We start from the raw sequence: 17,497 nt of genomic DNA on the forward strand, positions 1-17,497 counted from the left end.
GCAGCCATCTCAGTGCATTGTGGACGACCCTGTGATTTTCAGAAAGAGCCAGCACTTCACAATGCAACTGCTTTTCAGCATTTTTAGCAATACATGTGCCAGGGAGCCATATTTCTACTTATAGGTTGATATGGGGGGGGGGGGGGGGGAAGGGGTGATGAGCGAATCTGCCCCATTTTGAAAAAATGAGCGAAAAACTTGCAAACTTTAGGTGCCCCACATCTTTTTTGACGTGACTGCATTTTTTTTCCCCACTGCTGTGCCTATTTACTACGTCCTTTTTTACCTGACTGTGCCTCTTTTTTTGACTTGACCACAAATTTTTTTGCTGAAGTTTCCCAAAACAATACCCCAACGGCGAAATGTGGAAACTCACTGTGAATCCATGCCTGATGAAAAAAATTTGCTCATCACTAGGGGTGAAATCACTACAACTTGCAGCGCAGCTGTAACGAGTCACTGAAGTTTATCAGAGCATAAATCACTTGGCTGGTTTCTCTTTTGAAAAACCGATTTTAATGCAGGATTTTGCTGGAGGAGTGCTATTAACTGATGCGTTTTGTAAAACAAGCATATTTACCCATGATAGAATCCTTTTACTTTTGGTGTACAGGTAACAAGTGCTGTAAATCGGATGTTCATTACCTGCAACATTTTGGCTCTTGGGCGCCACTTTAACCTACTGTTTAGAAAGTTAGTGCTAAGATTCTAAAAGTTGCAGATTGTCAGTGCACATTTGACATAGCTTTGGCTGTTCTTAAAGTCTTGATACTGTGTTTCAGCTTTAGTTCCCAAGTAGATGAAAGTGAATGTATTCCTTTGTAGTCCTCCTACTTGATCTGCTTTATTTGTTTGAGCAGGTGACAGAAGGAAAGCAAGACTTGGAGCGGGCTCTGCATTTGGCTGGGAAGCTGAGGAAAGACTCCACATCACTGTCAGAATGGCTGACTTCCACCGAATCTGAACTAGTGCAAAAGTCCACTGCTGGCAACCTGGGTGCAGATTTAGATGTAGAAATTGCCTGGGCTAAAGTAAGAGGTTTTTTTGGTCACGTTTAGAATACGAATAGCCAGTTGGACTGTTCATAAACAAATGATTTTTAACATTTAGGGCTTATGCATACTAACATGAAGGCTGCCTATGTTTTTGATTGACAGGAAGGACAGGTGTATAGAAGAAAAGTGTTGTTTTTTTCACAATATACACCCCTATTTTATTTTTCTGGTAAAAATCTAATTCTAGTTCATTGGACCTCCTAAAATATAACATCATCTTGGTAAACTGTTCCCTGTCTCCTCTATTACTTCTAACAATCTAATTCTCCCTCAGATGATGGAGTTTGAGCATTAACCTTCTAGGCACTTCTCAGCATGAGATATTGGGGATCATGATTGCAATATGCCTCCCCTCAAACAATAAATATATAGTAAACAGTAACTATAAGTATTGTGTAATATATATCCTTATAATACACAAGAGCCATGAATATCCTGTAAATGATATCCATATAAGTCGTCATTGGTTACAATATGTGCTTAGTGATGTAGTTTCTCTCACATGACTCACAGGAGTTTGGGAATTATTATAAATAATCTACCCTCTGTTGTAAAACATGATAATATTAGAAGTCACCTGGGCGTTCCATGACCTGTATAAAATATATGGTCATGGAGTACCTCAGTGACTTATACTATCCTTATCTTAAAATAGGGGGTACATTTTTCACTATATACAGTAAATTGTGCTTAGTGATGCCAGTGCTTATAATCGGTGGTTAAATGAGGCTCACTCGTGTCACTAGATTGACTGAGCTTGCATCTTATAAAAAAAAAAATGAGTCACCTTTGAGTTTCATCAGTTTCAAGCTCTATATTTTGCATTAGGGGATATATAACTACCCACATAATAACCAAACAAAAAAAAAAGCACAGCCAGTAAATTAACTTCTGAGATTTGGGAGACCCAGACCCAGATATACAATCTAGGTGATTACAGGGATTTTTGTTTTTTTATTGGTATTTCCAGAAGTTAAGCCTTGTTACTCTCATTTCAGGCACATATATAGACTTAAAAACCAAAAAGCACCTACTTGGGAAAAAATATAATCAAAAAGGTTGGAACTTTGATCCTATAGTTAGATACTGAAGTGCCTCATAATATAAAGAACACAACTGTAATTTGTTTGTTAATATGAGCACTAATTTCTGATTTAGAAGCTTTTCTGAGTAAGTCCTCTAGGCTTTTAAAGGGAAATTAAACATAATTTTTACCATAATTCAGTCAAAATTGTAAAGTTTTTTAAATTTAATAGTGACTAAGATTTATTGTACAGGTATGGGGGACATGTTGGGGTTTTCCAGATTTACAAATATTTCCATTATTGGGATTACCATACTTTGCCAACTTAATATCATGTAAACGTTAACTAAAACCAATAGGATTGTTTTACCTTTACTAAGGATTAATTATGTCTTAGTCAGACTCAAATACAAGGTACTATTTTATTACTACAGAGAAAAAAAGAGTAAGGCCTAAATTAATAAGTAATTTCAATATGTCTTGGTAAAAGAGTTCAATTTACCAATGTTTTGGGCCCTAAATTGAGTTTTCTGTGGGGCCCGGTAACAGCTAGTTACGCCAATGGAAGTATAGGTAGAAAGGACTGAATATCCTAAACCTACAAAGTAGCAGCATTCTCTACTTTTCTGCCTTTTTTTTCGTATAATCTTGGTAAATGTTTGTTTTACGGGACTTTAAAGAATGAAGAAAGTTTAATTAGTGATAAATAGGTCACTCTTTCACGCCGTGTTTGTTTGTCTTTACGCAGTACTTTGCACAACATTAATTAGCCTTTTTGGGTCATACATCCTTGGCTTTGTTTGCAGCACTGGAAGCAAAATACTCTCTTAAAATGTTAAACAGGTTTAAAAAAGCAGGGAATTTCAAGAGTTTGTGAACGTGCTGTGAATAATGGGACTTTTTCCTTTTGTAGAATGTACTGAAAGAGCTGGAGAGGAGGAAAGGCGATTTGAACAGTGTCACTGAAAGCAGCGCAGCCCTACAGTGTCTGGTGGAGGGCAGTGATTCCATCCTGGAAGAGAAACTCTGTGTTTTGAATGCTGGATGGAGTCGAGTCCGCACATGGACTGAGGACTGGTGCAATACACTCCTGGTGAGTAAATACATACACGCTTACATTAAATTCCTGTGTTTGCACTTGCTGCAGCTACTGATGGTATTTTTTTTATGCATCACCAGTCTGATTATTATGTTATAATAAGGTATTATCATACTTTCATCTCAGATATGAGTTGGGAATAGTGTGGTTGGTTTGACCAAGTAGTGTTAGTGTGCTGAACAGTGCTCCTGGCCACAATTCTGTGCTTGCAGCTTTTGACCAGTTCAGTATCACTTTAGGTAAACATCTATTACCCTTAGGGTAAGGACCAATGGAGCTGTTCAGGTGCCTGTGATAGATCTCTGCTATCGCTGGCAACTAACCATTCCAAAATGCATTGCCATTGAAAAGGCCATCTCATTGCTTCATTATTCTGAAGTTGTGCAAAGTTGCCTACATGAGGAAATTTTGTGCAACTTTGGAATAATGAAGCAATGCGATGGCCTTTCCACCGGTGACTCCTATTGTTGCTGGCGAAAAGGCATTTTGGAGGCTTTAGTCGCCCACAATAGATCTTTCCTATCATGGGCAACTAACTGCTCCAAAATACCTTTCCACCACCCAGTTAACCGCTCTGTGGGCCCTTATCCTTAGGCTAGACCAACAATTCTTATTGACTTTAGGTTTGCTCTCACAATTGACACTGCCTGACACATTTGTCTTTAATGATAGTTCATAAGTCATCCTCTGTAACTTGTGCTTGTCAGTTTAATTAATTAAAGAGAGTAATCTTAAAATAGACAGTAGTCCAGATTAATCCCTATTTATATATTAAAGGAACAGTAACATCAAAAAATAAAACCGTTTTAAAGTAATTAAAACATCCTGTACTGTTGCCCTGCACAAAGTAGTGTGTTTGCTTTAGAAACACTACTTTAGCTTACATAAGCTGCTGTGTAGCCATGTAGGCAGCCATTGAAGCTGGAAAAAGAGAAAACGCACAGGTTACACAGCAAATAAGAGAGAAACTCTGTAAAACATCATTGTACTACTACTGTTATCTGCTATGTAATCTGGGCCATTTTAGTTGAATGGCTGCCCACATAGCTACACAGCCTCTTGTTTATATTAACTATAGTAGAGTTTCTGAAGCAAACACACAGCTTTTACCAGTGCATGACAACAGTACATTATATATTAATTACTTTCATTTTTTTGGTGTTACTGTTCCTTTAATTATGCATGTCAAGAATTTTGGGACCCTTATATTTTACGCTCATGTAAAAATCCACCCCGAAGATTGAGACAAGCTGTTACAGATATTACATGTTAAAGGTCTATGGAGGGTGCTGTTGTCTGTGACAGGGAAATATAAACCTTAGCTTTTCTGGTTGTATGTGTGTGTGGCCACATTTTTATTAAGAATTTGGGGTCATCTCACAGTTGTGTGGGGTTTGAAGCTTGTCTGTGCATACCATACCCTTGAGCTGCAACTTTTGGAAGACATATGCTCAAAAACTTTGAAGGGTAAAATAAAAAAAATATTTCTTGCATAGAGTTTGTCCCCTGCACAGAGCAATATCTAGCTTTAATGTGCCAGCACATAATATGTCTCCACACATACTCCATTATCTTTCTTGTCTTTGAAATAAATAAATGATGCCAGCTCTCCGCGTTATCCCTCATTAGTCAGCATTGATTGAAAGCCTTTCAGCTAGTGACCCTTCCGGTGTTTTGTTAGAATCACCAGAGTCAGATGGAGATTTTCGATGAGAATGTTGCTCACATAAGCACTTGGCTTTACCAAGCGGAAGCCCTGCTGGATGAAATTGAGAAAAAGCCAACTAGCCTCAAGGAGGAAACCGTGAAGGTAATGGATAGCTGAACACTACACATAACTCTCTGTCATGACAGTTCATTTTACTACCAAACAAACATCATTCTGGGAGACATATTAAAAGCTCAAGTTCAGGTTTTAATAGACCCCGCAGGATGATGATGTTTGTTTCTGTCTGTCTTTAGGTATATCAATATGACATGGCAGATCTATAAAAATAGAAAAAAATAAGAATATATTACATATATTTTATGCATAATTGATTTTATTGTTAAGTTTCCAAGTACTTTTCAATGGTTCATTTGATACCCTTGATTCCTGATGTGGTTCTGGATTCAGTACAAATTTCCAAATATTTTAAAGTTAACTTTAAATGTAATTGCTGTTGAAAGCTTTATGAAGTCTTGGCTGGAGCAGAACTGAGTTCTGCATCCTTTTAAAGTCCGAATTAGGAGTTAGTGCAGTGACTAGCAAGGGACATGCAGATAGACCTTTAGTGTCAATTACAGTTACATATAATTATATATATATATTATGCATATACTTTAAAACATTTCTTAGCATTATATTTTCTTTCATTAAGCAAAATGTTCATTTGGCAAAAATCACGTTCCATTTAAAGGAGTAGTGAACCGTTACAAAATGTTAAAAAGTAGTTCAGTGCTATTTTCTTACCTTTTGTCTCAACATTTATATTTTAAAAATTAGTTGTACCTGCGTGCAGCTCAAAAATCCTAGTTACCAGCTCCCAACGCTTGCAGCATAAGCTAATAATGAGCATGTTCCTTTATTTATGTAATAAAAGGCACTAAGTTTGCCCAGGAGCAGTAACCCATAGCAACCAATCAGCTGGTAGAATTCACTAGCCACCTGTTTAAAAGCAAAGAGCTTATTGGTTGCTATGGATTATTGCTACAGGCCAAACTTAGTACCTTTTATTACATATGGGGGGGGTTTATGTATGAAATTATAACCACTGCCCTGTAAGAAAAAACTCAAATTAAAAATGAAAAATGTAAAAATTGTATGTTTTGTGATATAGTGAAATGGGGACTTGTTTCTGCCTTGAAAATACGTCTCCGTCCCCTCCCAAATAAAGTATATAATGGCTTTGCACTCGAAGGATACATATTTTATTCCAATGTTGCCATGTGATGTTAATCTTTAGTATGGGCATTTTATTATTCTAATATGCTTGATTACAGCGCCTACTGTCTGAACTCGATGATGTCAGTCTCCGCGTAGACAATGTCCGTGATCAGGCTGTAATATTAATGGGCAGCAGGGGCACGTCCTGCCAAGAACTAGTGGAACCAAAACTGGCTGAGTTAAATCGCAACTTTGAAAAGGTGTCACAGCACATCAAGGCTGCCAAAGTGAGTGTAAGCTGCCGCGTTTCATTCTGGCATTCAAATGATAAAGCTACTGGCAGGGCAGGCAGCTGGTGTGATGCAATGCCAACTGCTTGGTTTTGATGGCACGCTAAGTACTTTCACTGCTACAGAAAGCATCCCCACTATTACTCTTAGCCCTTCTGGTATAATCATGGCCATTACAGTTGCACATTGTCTTAATTGTGGCTGTACTAATAATATAGAGATCATATAGAAGTTGTTCCAACATTCTTTACCAAAACTATGCTGTATGCAACATTTTAAACTGCTGGTAATTAAGAATTACTGTAATTACTGTATTTTTGTTCAATTGAGCTTTTTTGGGAACAATCTGCAATCTGTTTCTGCCATCTCAGTCAGTAAGATAATATCCAGTCCAATATCCGACAGGGAAATTAATTGGCATAATAAAGGCCATCCACGCATAAGCTTGTGTGACTGCCGAATTTGTTTTCATTGACAGTGACCAGTCTAAACTACAGATTTGTGTCTTGCATGTAAACTACTTGCATGTTTTATGTGGATTGTAGTGTTGTGTGATAGTCACAATTAATCTAAAATTCAATTTACAGTTTGAAATATAATTTGGCTCAAAAAAAACACTAGTAATAATTGGTGTTTTAAGGAGTGTATAACTTATAGAATGTACCAGGGTAGGCAACATTCCTAAGGGCTTGTCTCAGAAGCACCAGTCTCTGATGGACTCATGTTTTTATAACAAGTTAATTACTGGTTATAATGGGTAACTGGACCAGTGCAAATTTAAGTGTGCAACAAAATTTAAATTTTATTTTATGGAGAAAACAAAAACCATGATAGCAGCTAATGTCATGTGTATAACATGTCAGCACGGACAATATGTTCCAGAATGAATCTGTTTAAAGGGATAAACCCTATATTTTCCTACCATGTACATAAGGTGGGCACATCTCCTCCTCACAAACCGCACCATTAAATTTTCCTACGACAAATAGCAGCTTTCCGCCCGGCAGCAATTTTCCCTGTGACATCGTCAATTGCATTTACACCTGCAAACAACACGTGTGCTGTAAAGTTCATGCAGGCTTACAAAGGCAGAAATTACTTTAATAAACTGTCCTGCTTGGATTGAGCACCGTAATGGTTAATAAAATATAGGAGAGGAGGTGTGCACAGATAGAGTAGAGTTTCTATGGAGACTAGCAGTGTCATCTCTTCATTGGCTGCTAGACTGGAGGGAGTGTTTGGTAACCTGAGTTAAGAAGAACTGAACATGCTCAGTAGAATACCTGAGGGAGGGGACCAAGTGGGTAAGAGGAGGACAAGGAATCCTAAGTGAATAAAAGGATGCTGTAGCCTTACTTCTAACCTTTGAACTAGGGGCAGGTGTTTAAAGAGGCAGTTTACTGATTATTTTGTGTGTTCTTTAAGGAAAAATACATAAGGATAAATATTGATTATCTATAGTATTGGCAAGAAAAGAAAAGATATGGGCCATGGTAGCATATGTATTTGAAGTCTAGTTCTTGAATGTAAACTGTCTGACAAACTAGAGGCCAACTAGTGTGGGCTACAGATTGCATACATTGCAGAACCTATGTGACTTCCTGCTCTCTAGATGGGAAAATGAAAGGCCAGTTGTATCTTATGTTTAGATGCTGATGAGCCATGAGCCGCTGACACCAGCAGCTGCTACAGTACAGGAGTCTGTCAGTGCAGACATCTCTGCGGCAGAACTGGACACGTTTGAAGGCGACCTCCGTGATGTTCAGGAAATAGTGGAGAGGCTTTCCCAGTCAACAGATGACAATGAAAAGGTGAATAAATCGGTTACTTGACTCCATGTTCACATGTTAAAAATCTTCACATGGTAAAATCACTTCCAAATGAAAGTCCTTTGGGTGGAAGTTGCCTGTTACTTCAAAAGTAAAAGGAATAAATGAAAGTGCTACGTTTTCTTAAAACAAATGCAAAAAATACAGACCTACTTAATATTAAATCTCTAAAATTGTATGTCCTGCTTCATGTTTTTATATGTTGGCATGTTTTTGTGTGTATTTTTGGTGACCTTAAACTAAAATTTGAATGTTTTTTTTACTAAAACATTGCAGTGATTTTGCATCTTTTAATAAATGTAACAAGACAATTACAAAAAAATGTAAGAAATAAGGTATGCATGCATGTAACATTATGCAAAGAGGAAACTGTGCACAGTAATATATGCTCATGTGTATTAGTAGTAGAAAGGCCATGTTAGAAATAGGACATATATTCCCTTCAGATTGTGCTTCTGGGATTTATATAAATATTTATGTACACCAGGATCTTCAGCCGGGATCTTTCATGTTATGTTTAGATTCATCTTGAGGGATAACTCCGGTTGTGGTTAGCCGCAGCCACTTCTCTGTTGATAAAAGCAGATTGGGCCACTTAACAACAAGGCTACAGGCTTTTTTTGTAATATGGGCTCCCTACTCCCTACTGCTCTAAGTATTTGTGGCCTAATTTGCTAGCTTAGTAACAGATAAGGCATTCAAGAATTCTGTAAAGGGGTAATGTGAGAATTGGTGAAAAGTATTCCCTACTTCTACCCATACCCATACATACCAACTAAACAGCAGGTAGAATGTACTGCTGCCTGAGAGCACACTGGTTTGTATGGATTCCAAGATTTGGCACAGGGATTAAGCTTGTCATTGTAATGCTGCAAGTACAGGTGTTGGGTCCATTCTCTAGAAACCCATTATTAAGAAAGCTCCAAATTACAGGAGTAATAGGCTCCATTTTAATCAGATAATTCAAATATTTAAAATTTTCTTTTTTCTCTGTAATGATAAAACAATGCCTTGATTGCCAAATAAAATTATTCCTTATTTGGAGGCAAAATAATTGGATTGGGTTTATTTAATGTTGGAATGCTTTTTAAGGTATGGAGATCCCAATTACAGAAAGACCTCTTTATAAAAAAAAAAAAAAACAACCCAGGTCCAGGGCATTCTGGATAACAGGTCCCATACCTGTATATTTCAAATATTTAGCAGTTTTTGTAAGTGTAATAGGTGCCATTTTACCTTTGGAAGTGTTAGTCGACTTGTGATGCACCCAACTTTCCAAATATTGAGTTTCTTCACTGGGCATACCAGCTTGGGTTCTGCACGGAAAAAGATGCAGATTTCATTGCACAGTATTATCGAGGTGGATAGATCTAGCAGACAGAGATGATTTCCATTACAGTTAATGGAATGTAACAGAATACATGCAGGGGTTGTTCACTATTAAGTTAACTCTTAGTATGATGTAGAGAGTGATATTTTGAGACCGTTTGCAGTTGGTCTTCATTTTTTATTACTTTTTGCAGTTTTTGAATTATTTAGCTTTTCATTTAGCAGTTCTCTACTTTGAAATTTCAGCAGCTATGTGGTTGCCAGGGTCCAAAAAAAGTAACAAAAACAATAAAATTGTAGTCTCATGGAGAAATGGGCTGTCGAGATCAGTGACCCCCATTTGAAAGCTGAAAAAAGTAATAAAAAATTAAGACCAATCGAAACATTAAGAATAGACAATGCTATAACATACTAAAAGTTAACGTGAAGGTGAACCACCCCTTTAAATAAAGGATCAAAATATGTGAAAATATAATACTGTGATAGTAAACTGTCATTAGTCCTGTTACTGAATGTGCCAATATTTATCATTTCACCTGTACCCAAGCTTCTTTATTTTGTTTGTTTAGATCGATGAGGAGAAGGCTCGCATTGAGGAAGTCCTGCAGAAAGGAGAGCAACTCTTACAGCTACCAATGGAAGACAACAAGAGAGAGAAACTCCGTCTGGAGCTGCTGCTTTTACAGACCAGATACAGAAATGTGAAGGTCTTTAGAGGCTTAACAGTGTTTCATATTCCTAAACTACAACTCCTGTGCATGAGCATCCTCAGCTGAGCTATGCTGGAACTTGTAGTTTCCAATATGTTAGATAGCCACAGGTCAACATCCAATATACCATGGGGAAAAGCATCTCTCTTCCATTACAAAAATGGAATTACTGTGGGTAGGTCAGTGGCCCTATTTTGACTAACTAGTGGACCAGTAAAGTAGAAGTTGAATCTTTATAAGAACATTTCCTGAGGAGGACATGATTTCAGCACGCCACTTTCTCTTTAGTTGCTGAAAATGCTAGAGCAGCATCGATAAGTATAATACATAATGACTTTAACTCCCACTTTGGAATTCAACACACTGCCTAGTTGTGACCAGTGAAACAGATAAGTTTGTGGCAAGGTGGAGAGCTGCAGAAATACCCCCACTTTTCTCTTCTGTTTCTTCTACTTAAAGCATATTTTTACCTTGAGGGTCCAAACTCAAGACCTTATCTCTCTAAAGCTTGTGCATTTTAATTTCATACATAGTAGTGCAGTGCATAAGGCTCTAAAAAAGCTGAAGTGCTTATATAAACCTTGCACAACCCCAGCCCAGTTTGAAAGCCTAACCGTTGGACTTGAGAAAAGAGGACTGGGGTATGGAAGCACATAGTATAGGCATTATAAGTAACATATCTGTTATCTGCTGTGTAACCTGTGCCTTTTTTCAATTTGAATGGCTGCCCCCATGGATACATAGCAGCTTTGTTTATATAAACTATGGTAGTGTTTCTATAGCAAACATGACTTTTAATAGTACAGAGCAATAGTACATAATATATTGATTTACAGTATCTAGTAGAATTAAGTCTAAAACAACTGGACTTTTCTGAGTTTTTCTTGAAAACGTTTCACCACTCATCCGAGTGGCTTCTTCAGTTCAAATGACTGGTAGGGAATTCCCCGGTATTTAAACTCTTGATGTCACAGACATCCAATCACAATGGTTCCATTGAACTTGTTCAGTTAGGTGTTAGCTGAAACTGACAGGTGTAAGAAGGTATGATCCAATCACAATGGTACCAAGATTCTCATTGATGAAGGTGTTAATCCTTCAAAGTACATGACTGGAAGTGTGAACTGTTGTGAAACTGCCGGGGTAAGGATGTCAACGCGCCATTGTATGTTGGTGACAAGCGGTGTCTCAGGCCCCCTCCTCTGTTCAGGGATGGTTTTTTCCAGGTTGGCATAAATGGCCTCTTTCACACCTCTTTCAAACCATCTGTCCTCTCGGTCCAAAATATGCACGTTACTGTCCTCAAAAGAGTGACCTTTTTCTTTGAGGTGTAGATAGACTGCTGAGTCTTGTCCTGAGGAGTTTGCCCGCCTATGTTGGGCCATTCTCTTACAGAGAGGTTGTTTTGTCTCCCCAATGTATAAGTCTGAGCACTCTTCACTACACTGGACAGCATAGACCACATTACTTTTCATGTGCTTGGGTGTTGGGTCTTTCGGGTGCACCAGCTTTTGTCTCAGGGTGTTGCTGGGTTTGAAAAACACAGGAATGCGATGTTTGTTGAAAATTCGCCTAAGTTTTTCCGATGTTCCAGCAACATATGGGATGACTATGTTGTTTCACCTGCTGTGTTCCTCCCTTCTGTTTGTAGGTCTGGTCTTTCTGTTGGTCTTTGATTTGGTTTTGATGAAGGCCCAGTCTGGGTACCCACAAGTTTTCAGAGCTCCTTTTAGATGTTTATATTCTTTCTCCTTAGCCTCTGCATTGATTACTTTGATGCACTTTAATATTTTGGTTTTACTGTTCCTATAAGCCCTCCTACTCTGCTGCTACCTGCCTACCAGCTATTTGGACACTGAAGAGGTGCAGCTCATAGCTGTGCATAAGGATATTGTTCCTGCTCTAAGAGACTTATTTATTTACACCCATTATTTCTTTTGTTATGGCAGGAACTGCGAGCAGTAAGAAGAAGGCAGGAAGAGAAGCTCCTCCCAGTGTCGGTTCATGTTGAGCAGGAGAAGAGCAGGTTGTTTAACTGGATGAATGAGACAGAACACCGTCTGTCTGGTCTCCACGAGGCAGAAGATGACCAAAAACTACAAGTGAGAAATACTTCATGGTAGAATATAGCAAGAGATATTCTGAAGACAATTTGATGCATTTTGTGTCCCGCACACCATTAACTCTGAATTGTATGACCTAGACCAGCTCATCTTAGTTTTAGGCTCATGTGAATGTAATGCAAAATAAAACAAATAGCTGCTGGACTAACAGCAGCTTTTAGGACCATGGGACCACCCATTACAAGTATTGGCAACCTAAAGAATTAAGGATCACAGCCGTCCAAACTGATAACTATGGGAAATGCCATGAAAAGCTTGCGGGTGCTTGTAACTCAATGCAAAACCACTTCAGTGGTCGCACCCCCACCTGCCCTAAGTTTCTGATATCCATCTCTTTTCACCTTTTGTCTGGCTCTAACAAATACTACTCTTATTTTATCAAACAATCAATAGATGCAAGACGAAGACACTGATGAATAAACATAATATTGCATTTTATGTTTAGGCTTAATTTTGTCTGGTTGAAAAACAATGTAATGAGAGCTGCTCTCTGTTTATAAAATGGTGTGCTCTGGTGCGCAATGATTTTAAAAGGTTGTGCATGTGTTGGCAGGAGCTATTGCAAGAACTGGAGGAACACAGAGAAGAGTTTGTTGCTCTGCAGAAGAAGAATGAAGCATCGCAGCATGATGAGGTAGATGGAGATAAAGTCAAGCAGCGCTGGGAAGAGATTGAAAAGCAGTTTGCTCTTTACCTGGGAGCTCAGCATCCTAACCTAGTGAGTGCCCTGTGGAAATATAAAGACTTCTCAAAGCACATCTAACAACACGTTAAAATGATTGGCACTGCTTCTATTATTCTGGGAATAGTAGTTTCCTACAGAGCATATTTGCAATTGCTCACCAGTGTTGGTAGTTGCAAATCCATTTCCCCAACAGGAAAACCTTACTACATCTTTGAACAATTTTAAGACCTAAACCTTGACTGTTATGTTTTGATTTTGTCTGAAAGCTGTCTATTGAATCCCGTGCCTTTTTTTGGCCTGCACCATGTTTTTTCATGGAGTGAAACTTTTCTTAAAAACATTTTGTATGTAGAGCTGCACATTAATTGCTGTTTTGCATTTTTTTTCCTGGCAAATACACTTCTCACTTTAGGGATGTGTTGCTGCTTGTCTTAATTTTGGAGGCAATTTTGCATCAGTCAATTGTGTACCTGGTTCCCCACATGTAATAAATATGAGATAGAGAAGCACTGGTTGCTCTTTCCTTTCATGTTTCTTACATGTAGAGAACCAGGGAAACCCCTATGCTGAACACTTTGAGTACAACTTGACATGAAAGTGGTTAAAACATAAGCTGTCTAAGATCCAGGGGTAATTGCTTGGGGAATCCTTTGACTTGTAGTGGATGATTTTAAATAACAAATTGAATTTAAAGCGGAAGACAAAAACTTGTAATCTCAGAGTTTAGCACATATCACAAAGGGAATAAGCTGCATTAACATAGCACAAGTCATTTCAATATAACTGAGCTAAAAACAAACACTCTTCGCTGATGCTCATTTTCAATTTACTTACTCTTAAATAGATATTAATGTATGAGAGCAGTCTATTACAATGTATATGTGTATAGGACATTCCTTCTTTGCTTATTTGCTTTTTATACATAGCAATGATAATGCTGGTTTTACATTCTCTACTGGGGCATGTTTGGCAGTCAGCTTTATCACCAGCTATAAATCACCCCTAGAGGTGCTGTTACATTGATGTCTGTGGAGAGGCAGGCTATAAAAGAAAATGTAAATATGCAGAGAGATAGAAAGTTCCATGCACACAATATGGGGTTGATTTATCAACTTTTTGATTTTATTGGTATTAGGCTAATGCCCTCAAGGAGAGATTAGTTGCCTGTGAAGCAACGCATATGCCTTTTCACCTGCAATTCACTTAGTTGCCAGTAGAGTAGCATTTCGGGAGAGAGATAATCGCCTGTGGCAACTAATCTCTTTGTGGGGCTTTAGTCTTAGGGCAGTGGCACATGGCGAGATTAGTTGCCCGCAATAAATCTTCACTATTGCAGGCAATTCATCTCCCCAACATGCCATCCCACTGGCAAGAATGTAAATTGTTGGTGGGATGGCATATGCGTTGCTTCGGTTTCTCTGTCTCCTGGAGTTTACTCGCAAGGAAACTTTGGGCGACTTCGAAAAACTGAAGTACGGCGTATGCCACCCCACCTGCGATTTACATTCTTGCCAGTGGGATGGCATGTTGGGGAGATTAGACGCCTGCAATAGCAAGATTTATTTCCCTGCCCTTAGAAACCATGATAAAACTAATTTCCACTAAAACCACAAATGTCTAGTCATTTATTAAAAGATCTTAATATAAACAGCACAAACAAATCAAAATTTGGAACAAAAATGAAAAAAAAAAAAACCCCACAAAAACCTTAATTTTCCTAAGAATTTTTGTGCGCTTACAAACTTCATGACCTCAGCTGCTTTTAGATGATGAAGTTTTGTCCTTGTTTTTTTTGTTTTGTTTTTTTTGCTTCTTAAATTACAAATTTTTTGAGTTTTTGTGTAATTGGTATAATCTGTGAATTTTTTAGCACTAAAAATGGAAAAAAAAATGCAAACGTTAGTAAATGAGCCCCTAAGATATGCCATAAGTTACTGAGTATGTAAGAGAAATTAATGTAACAGAAATGGAACTTTAGATTATATCCCTGATATTCCTGATATATATATTTTTTTTAATAGGATATAACCGACCACCACCTGGACCTGGATGTGAGCTCCTTCAATTCCACAAGTTTCACGCCATCTGTGCATTCCTCAGACTACTTAGTAGAAATAAACAAGGTTTTGCTTTCCATAGCAGATACTGAGCTGCTGCTGAATGGCCCAGAGCTAAACAGTGGGGAGTATGAGAACTTCCCCCTACAGGAAGATTCGCTCAAGGTAATACAGCATGCATATATGAAGAATCACTCAACAGATATCAGTATAAATGTTTATTTAAAGGGGATGGTCATGTTCAAAATAACTTTTAGTGTGATGCAGACGTTAATATGCAACTGCAATAGCAGTATTGGGGAGCTCAACCCTCTGTTAACTTACCCAAACGGGTATCAGGTGCAAATACTGGAAGAACCTCACCTTGCATGGGGGTCAATATCCAACAGCAAAAAAATCCAGTAGCACACTGAAGATGCAAGCCGTGAAAGAATTGTATTTTATTTGCCCAAGTACATATAAACAAGCAAAGAGCAACGTTTTGCTTGTTTATATGTACTTGGGCAAATAAAATACAATTTTTTCACGGCTTGCATCTTCAGTGTTAATATGCAACTGGTCATTGTGTTTATCTAGCCCCATCTAAAAGCTAGAAAGAGGCAGAAAATGAAGGCAAAAAAAAACTGGTATAAATAAAAAATGAAGACCAATTGCAAAGTTGCTAGGAATAGGACATTCTATGACATGCTAAAAGTTAACTTAAAGGTGAAACAGCCCTTTAATATTGCAGCTTGAATGTCAGGCTTCTGTGGCAATCCAGGAAGCCAGACTCGAAGAACTGTAGGATGTAATGTTTTTACTTAAAAAGCCATTGCAGCCAGTGGTGTTTGTAGCTTATTTCTAAGAATATGCAGCAGAGCAGAAGGCATGCTGTGCTATATGTGCTTCCAAGTTACTGGTGCAAGCAGTTTTTTTTTTTTTCAACCAACTCCTGTAGCGTGACTGAGTGCAACCACTTCTTATAACAAAGAATTAATCTAGACATACTTTACTGTATGTTTTGGGTTCACAGCACATGCTCTGGGCTACTATTAATTGGCTGAGCTTAGAGACTGACACACAAGATACAGTGCTTACACAGTATAAAATTCATAATTCAAGGCTTATTAGTCATTTAATTAAGTTTTGCTTTACAATGCAGCATAGGAACCAGCGCTTTCTGCATCTAAATGTATGATTAATGTTGTAGCATTAGCTACTTAAACAGATGTAACCTCACTTTCCGATTTTGAAAATCCCCAAGCACCCCCAAGCTTAGCTTTGCAACAGCAGCCCAGTGGTTAATAAGCATTTGCAGTCAGGGGCGGGCCAAGCCGACCGAGCGCCCTAGGCAACCCGGTCGGCCAACTCCGCCCACCTCCCCGCCCCCCCGAACAGCGCATGCACGCCAAAGCACAGGAGGCGGTGTAGGGGGGCGGGGCGATTAGATCGGTCATTGCCTCCGCCACTAATGACAAGCGGCGGAGGCAATGACAAAGTAGCACTAGGGGTAGGCAGGAGAGGCTCCTGCCTGGCGCCCCTCAATCGTTGCGCCCTAGGCAGCTGCCTCTTCTGCCTACCCCTAGTTCCAGCCCTGTTTGCAGTGCATGGAAAAGCAGCTGCTTATAAGATTCAAGGTGAGCAGTTCCTTTATGCAGCTTTGAAGGATCCATTACAGTAACAGGTAGAACCTCTGGCATGTTACCGTAAGTTCAGTGTATAAAATACAGCATTTCTAGCCATATTCTTTTTTAGGCTTTAGTTTTTCTTTATAGTGAACTAAGATGACGGCATGTGTACTCATTTATAAAAAAAAAAAACTACCAACATTTTTTTTGTTTTTACGGTAGACAAAATCCCTCCTTTCATTTTCAATTCCAATTTGACTAATTTCTTGTACTTGCCTGCCCCCAAAGTTAGATGAAATTAATTCATTTTACATATGTGAAAAATAGACACCCATAGAATCCATCATTTTAAAATATGGACAAATACTAAGTCTCCCACAAATAATTCAGCCAAAAACCAAACATGAACTAAGCATGTACAAATCATACTTAGCATACAAATATCTGAGCATCAGCATATAAAAAGCTACCTTCTGATATTCAATATATGAGTCCTCTAGTCACTGTAGCAGTGTAAACTATTTCTTAAACAATTTTTTTTCAGTTTTTAGTGGTTTCTAACAGTTTTAGACTGATACATCTCTGAAACCTTACAGGAGAGGCAGTGGTTTGAATTATAGGAATTTGGATATAAAAGGGCATGTATTGAAACACAAGGCCTAAATAGTTAGAAACAATAAAATTGAATCTTTATTAAGCAACAGAGTTTTTTGACTGCCAGGGTCAGTGACATTATGATGGCATTTTACATTACAAGCTGGCAGCAGCAGAGCAGCAGAAGAAGGTAACATTTTTAATACTAATAAAACCATGAAGACCAGTT

At 38.3% G+C, this 17,497-nt stretch overlaps 1 protein-coding gene across 7 annotated transcripts in view; it reads left to right on the forward strand.

Annotated features, from left to right (window-relative positions):
* utrn (utrophin) overlaps window positions 1–17,497 on the forward strand; it is a 372,003-nt gene that overhangs the window by 125,784 nt on the left and 228,722 nt on the right. For 5 of the 7 annotated variants that reach the window (XM_012963789.3, XM_004914663.4, XM_031901862.1 and 2 more), the window contains 9 exons: window positions 861–1,031; window positions 2,993–3,172; window positions 4,860–4,988; window positions 6,161–6,331; window positions 7,984–8,145; window positions 10,062–10,199; window positions 12,152–12,304; window positions 12,879–13,043; window positions 15,032–15,232. In XM_012963789.3, coding sequence (XP_012819243.1) covers window positions 861–1,031; window positions 2,993–3,172; window positions 4,860–4,988; window positions 6,161–6,331; window positions 7,984–8,145; window positions 10,062–10,199; window positions 12,152–12,304; window positions 12,879–13,043; window positions 15,032–15,232 — 1,470 coding nt within the window. The remainder of the gene's footprint in view (window positions 1–860; window positions 1,032–2,992; window positions 3,173–4,859; window positions 4,989–6,160; window positions 6,332–7,983; window positions 8,146–10,061; window positions 10,200–12,151; window positions 12,305–12,878; window positions 13,044–15,031; window positions 15,233–17,497) is intronic. The other 2 variants (XM_031901863.1, XM_031901867.1) reach the window with 2 other exon arrangements.

This window comes from Xenopus tropicalis, chromosome 5 (assembly GCF_000004195.4).
Source record: "Xenopus tropicalis strain Nigerian chromosome 5, UCB_Xtro_10.0, whole genome shotgun sequence".
Lineage (NCBI taxonomy): Eukaryota > Metazoa > Chordata > Amphibia > Anura > Pipidae > Xenopus > Xenopus tropicalis.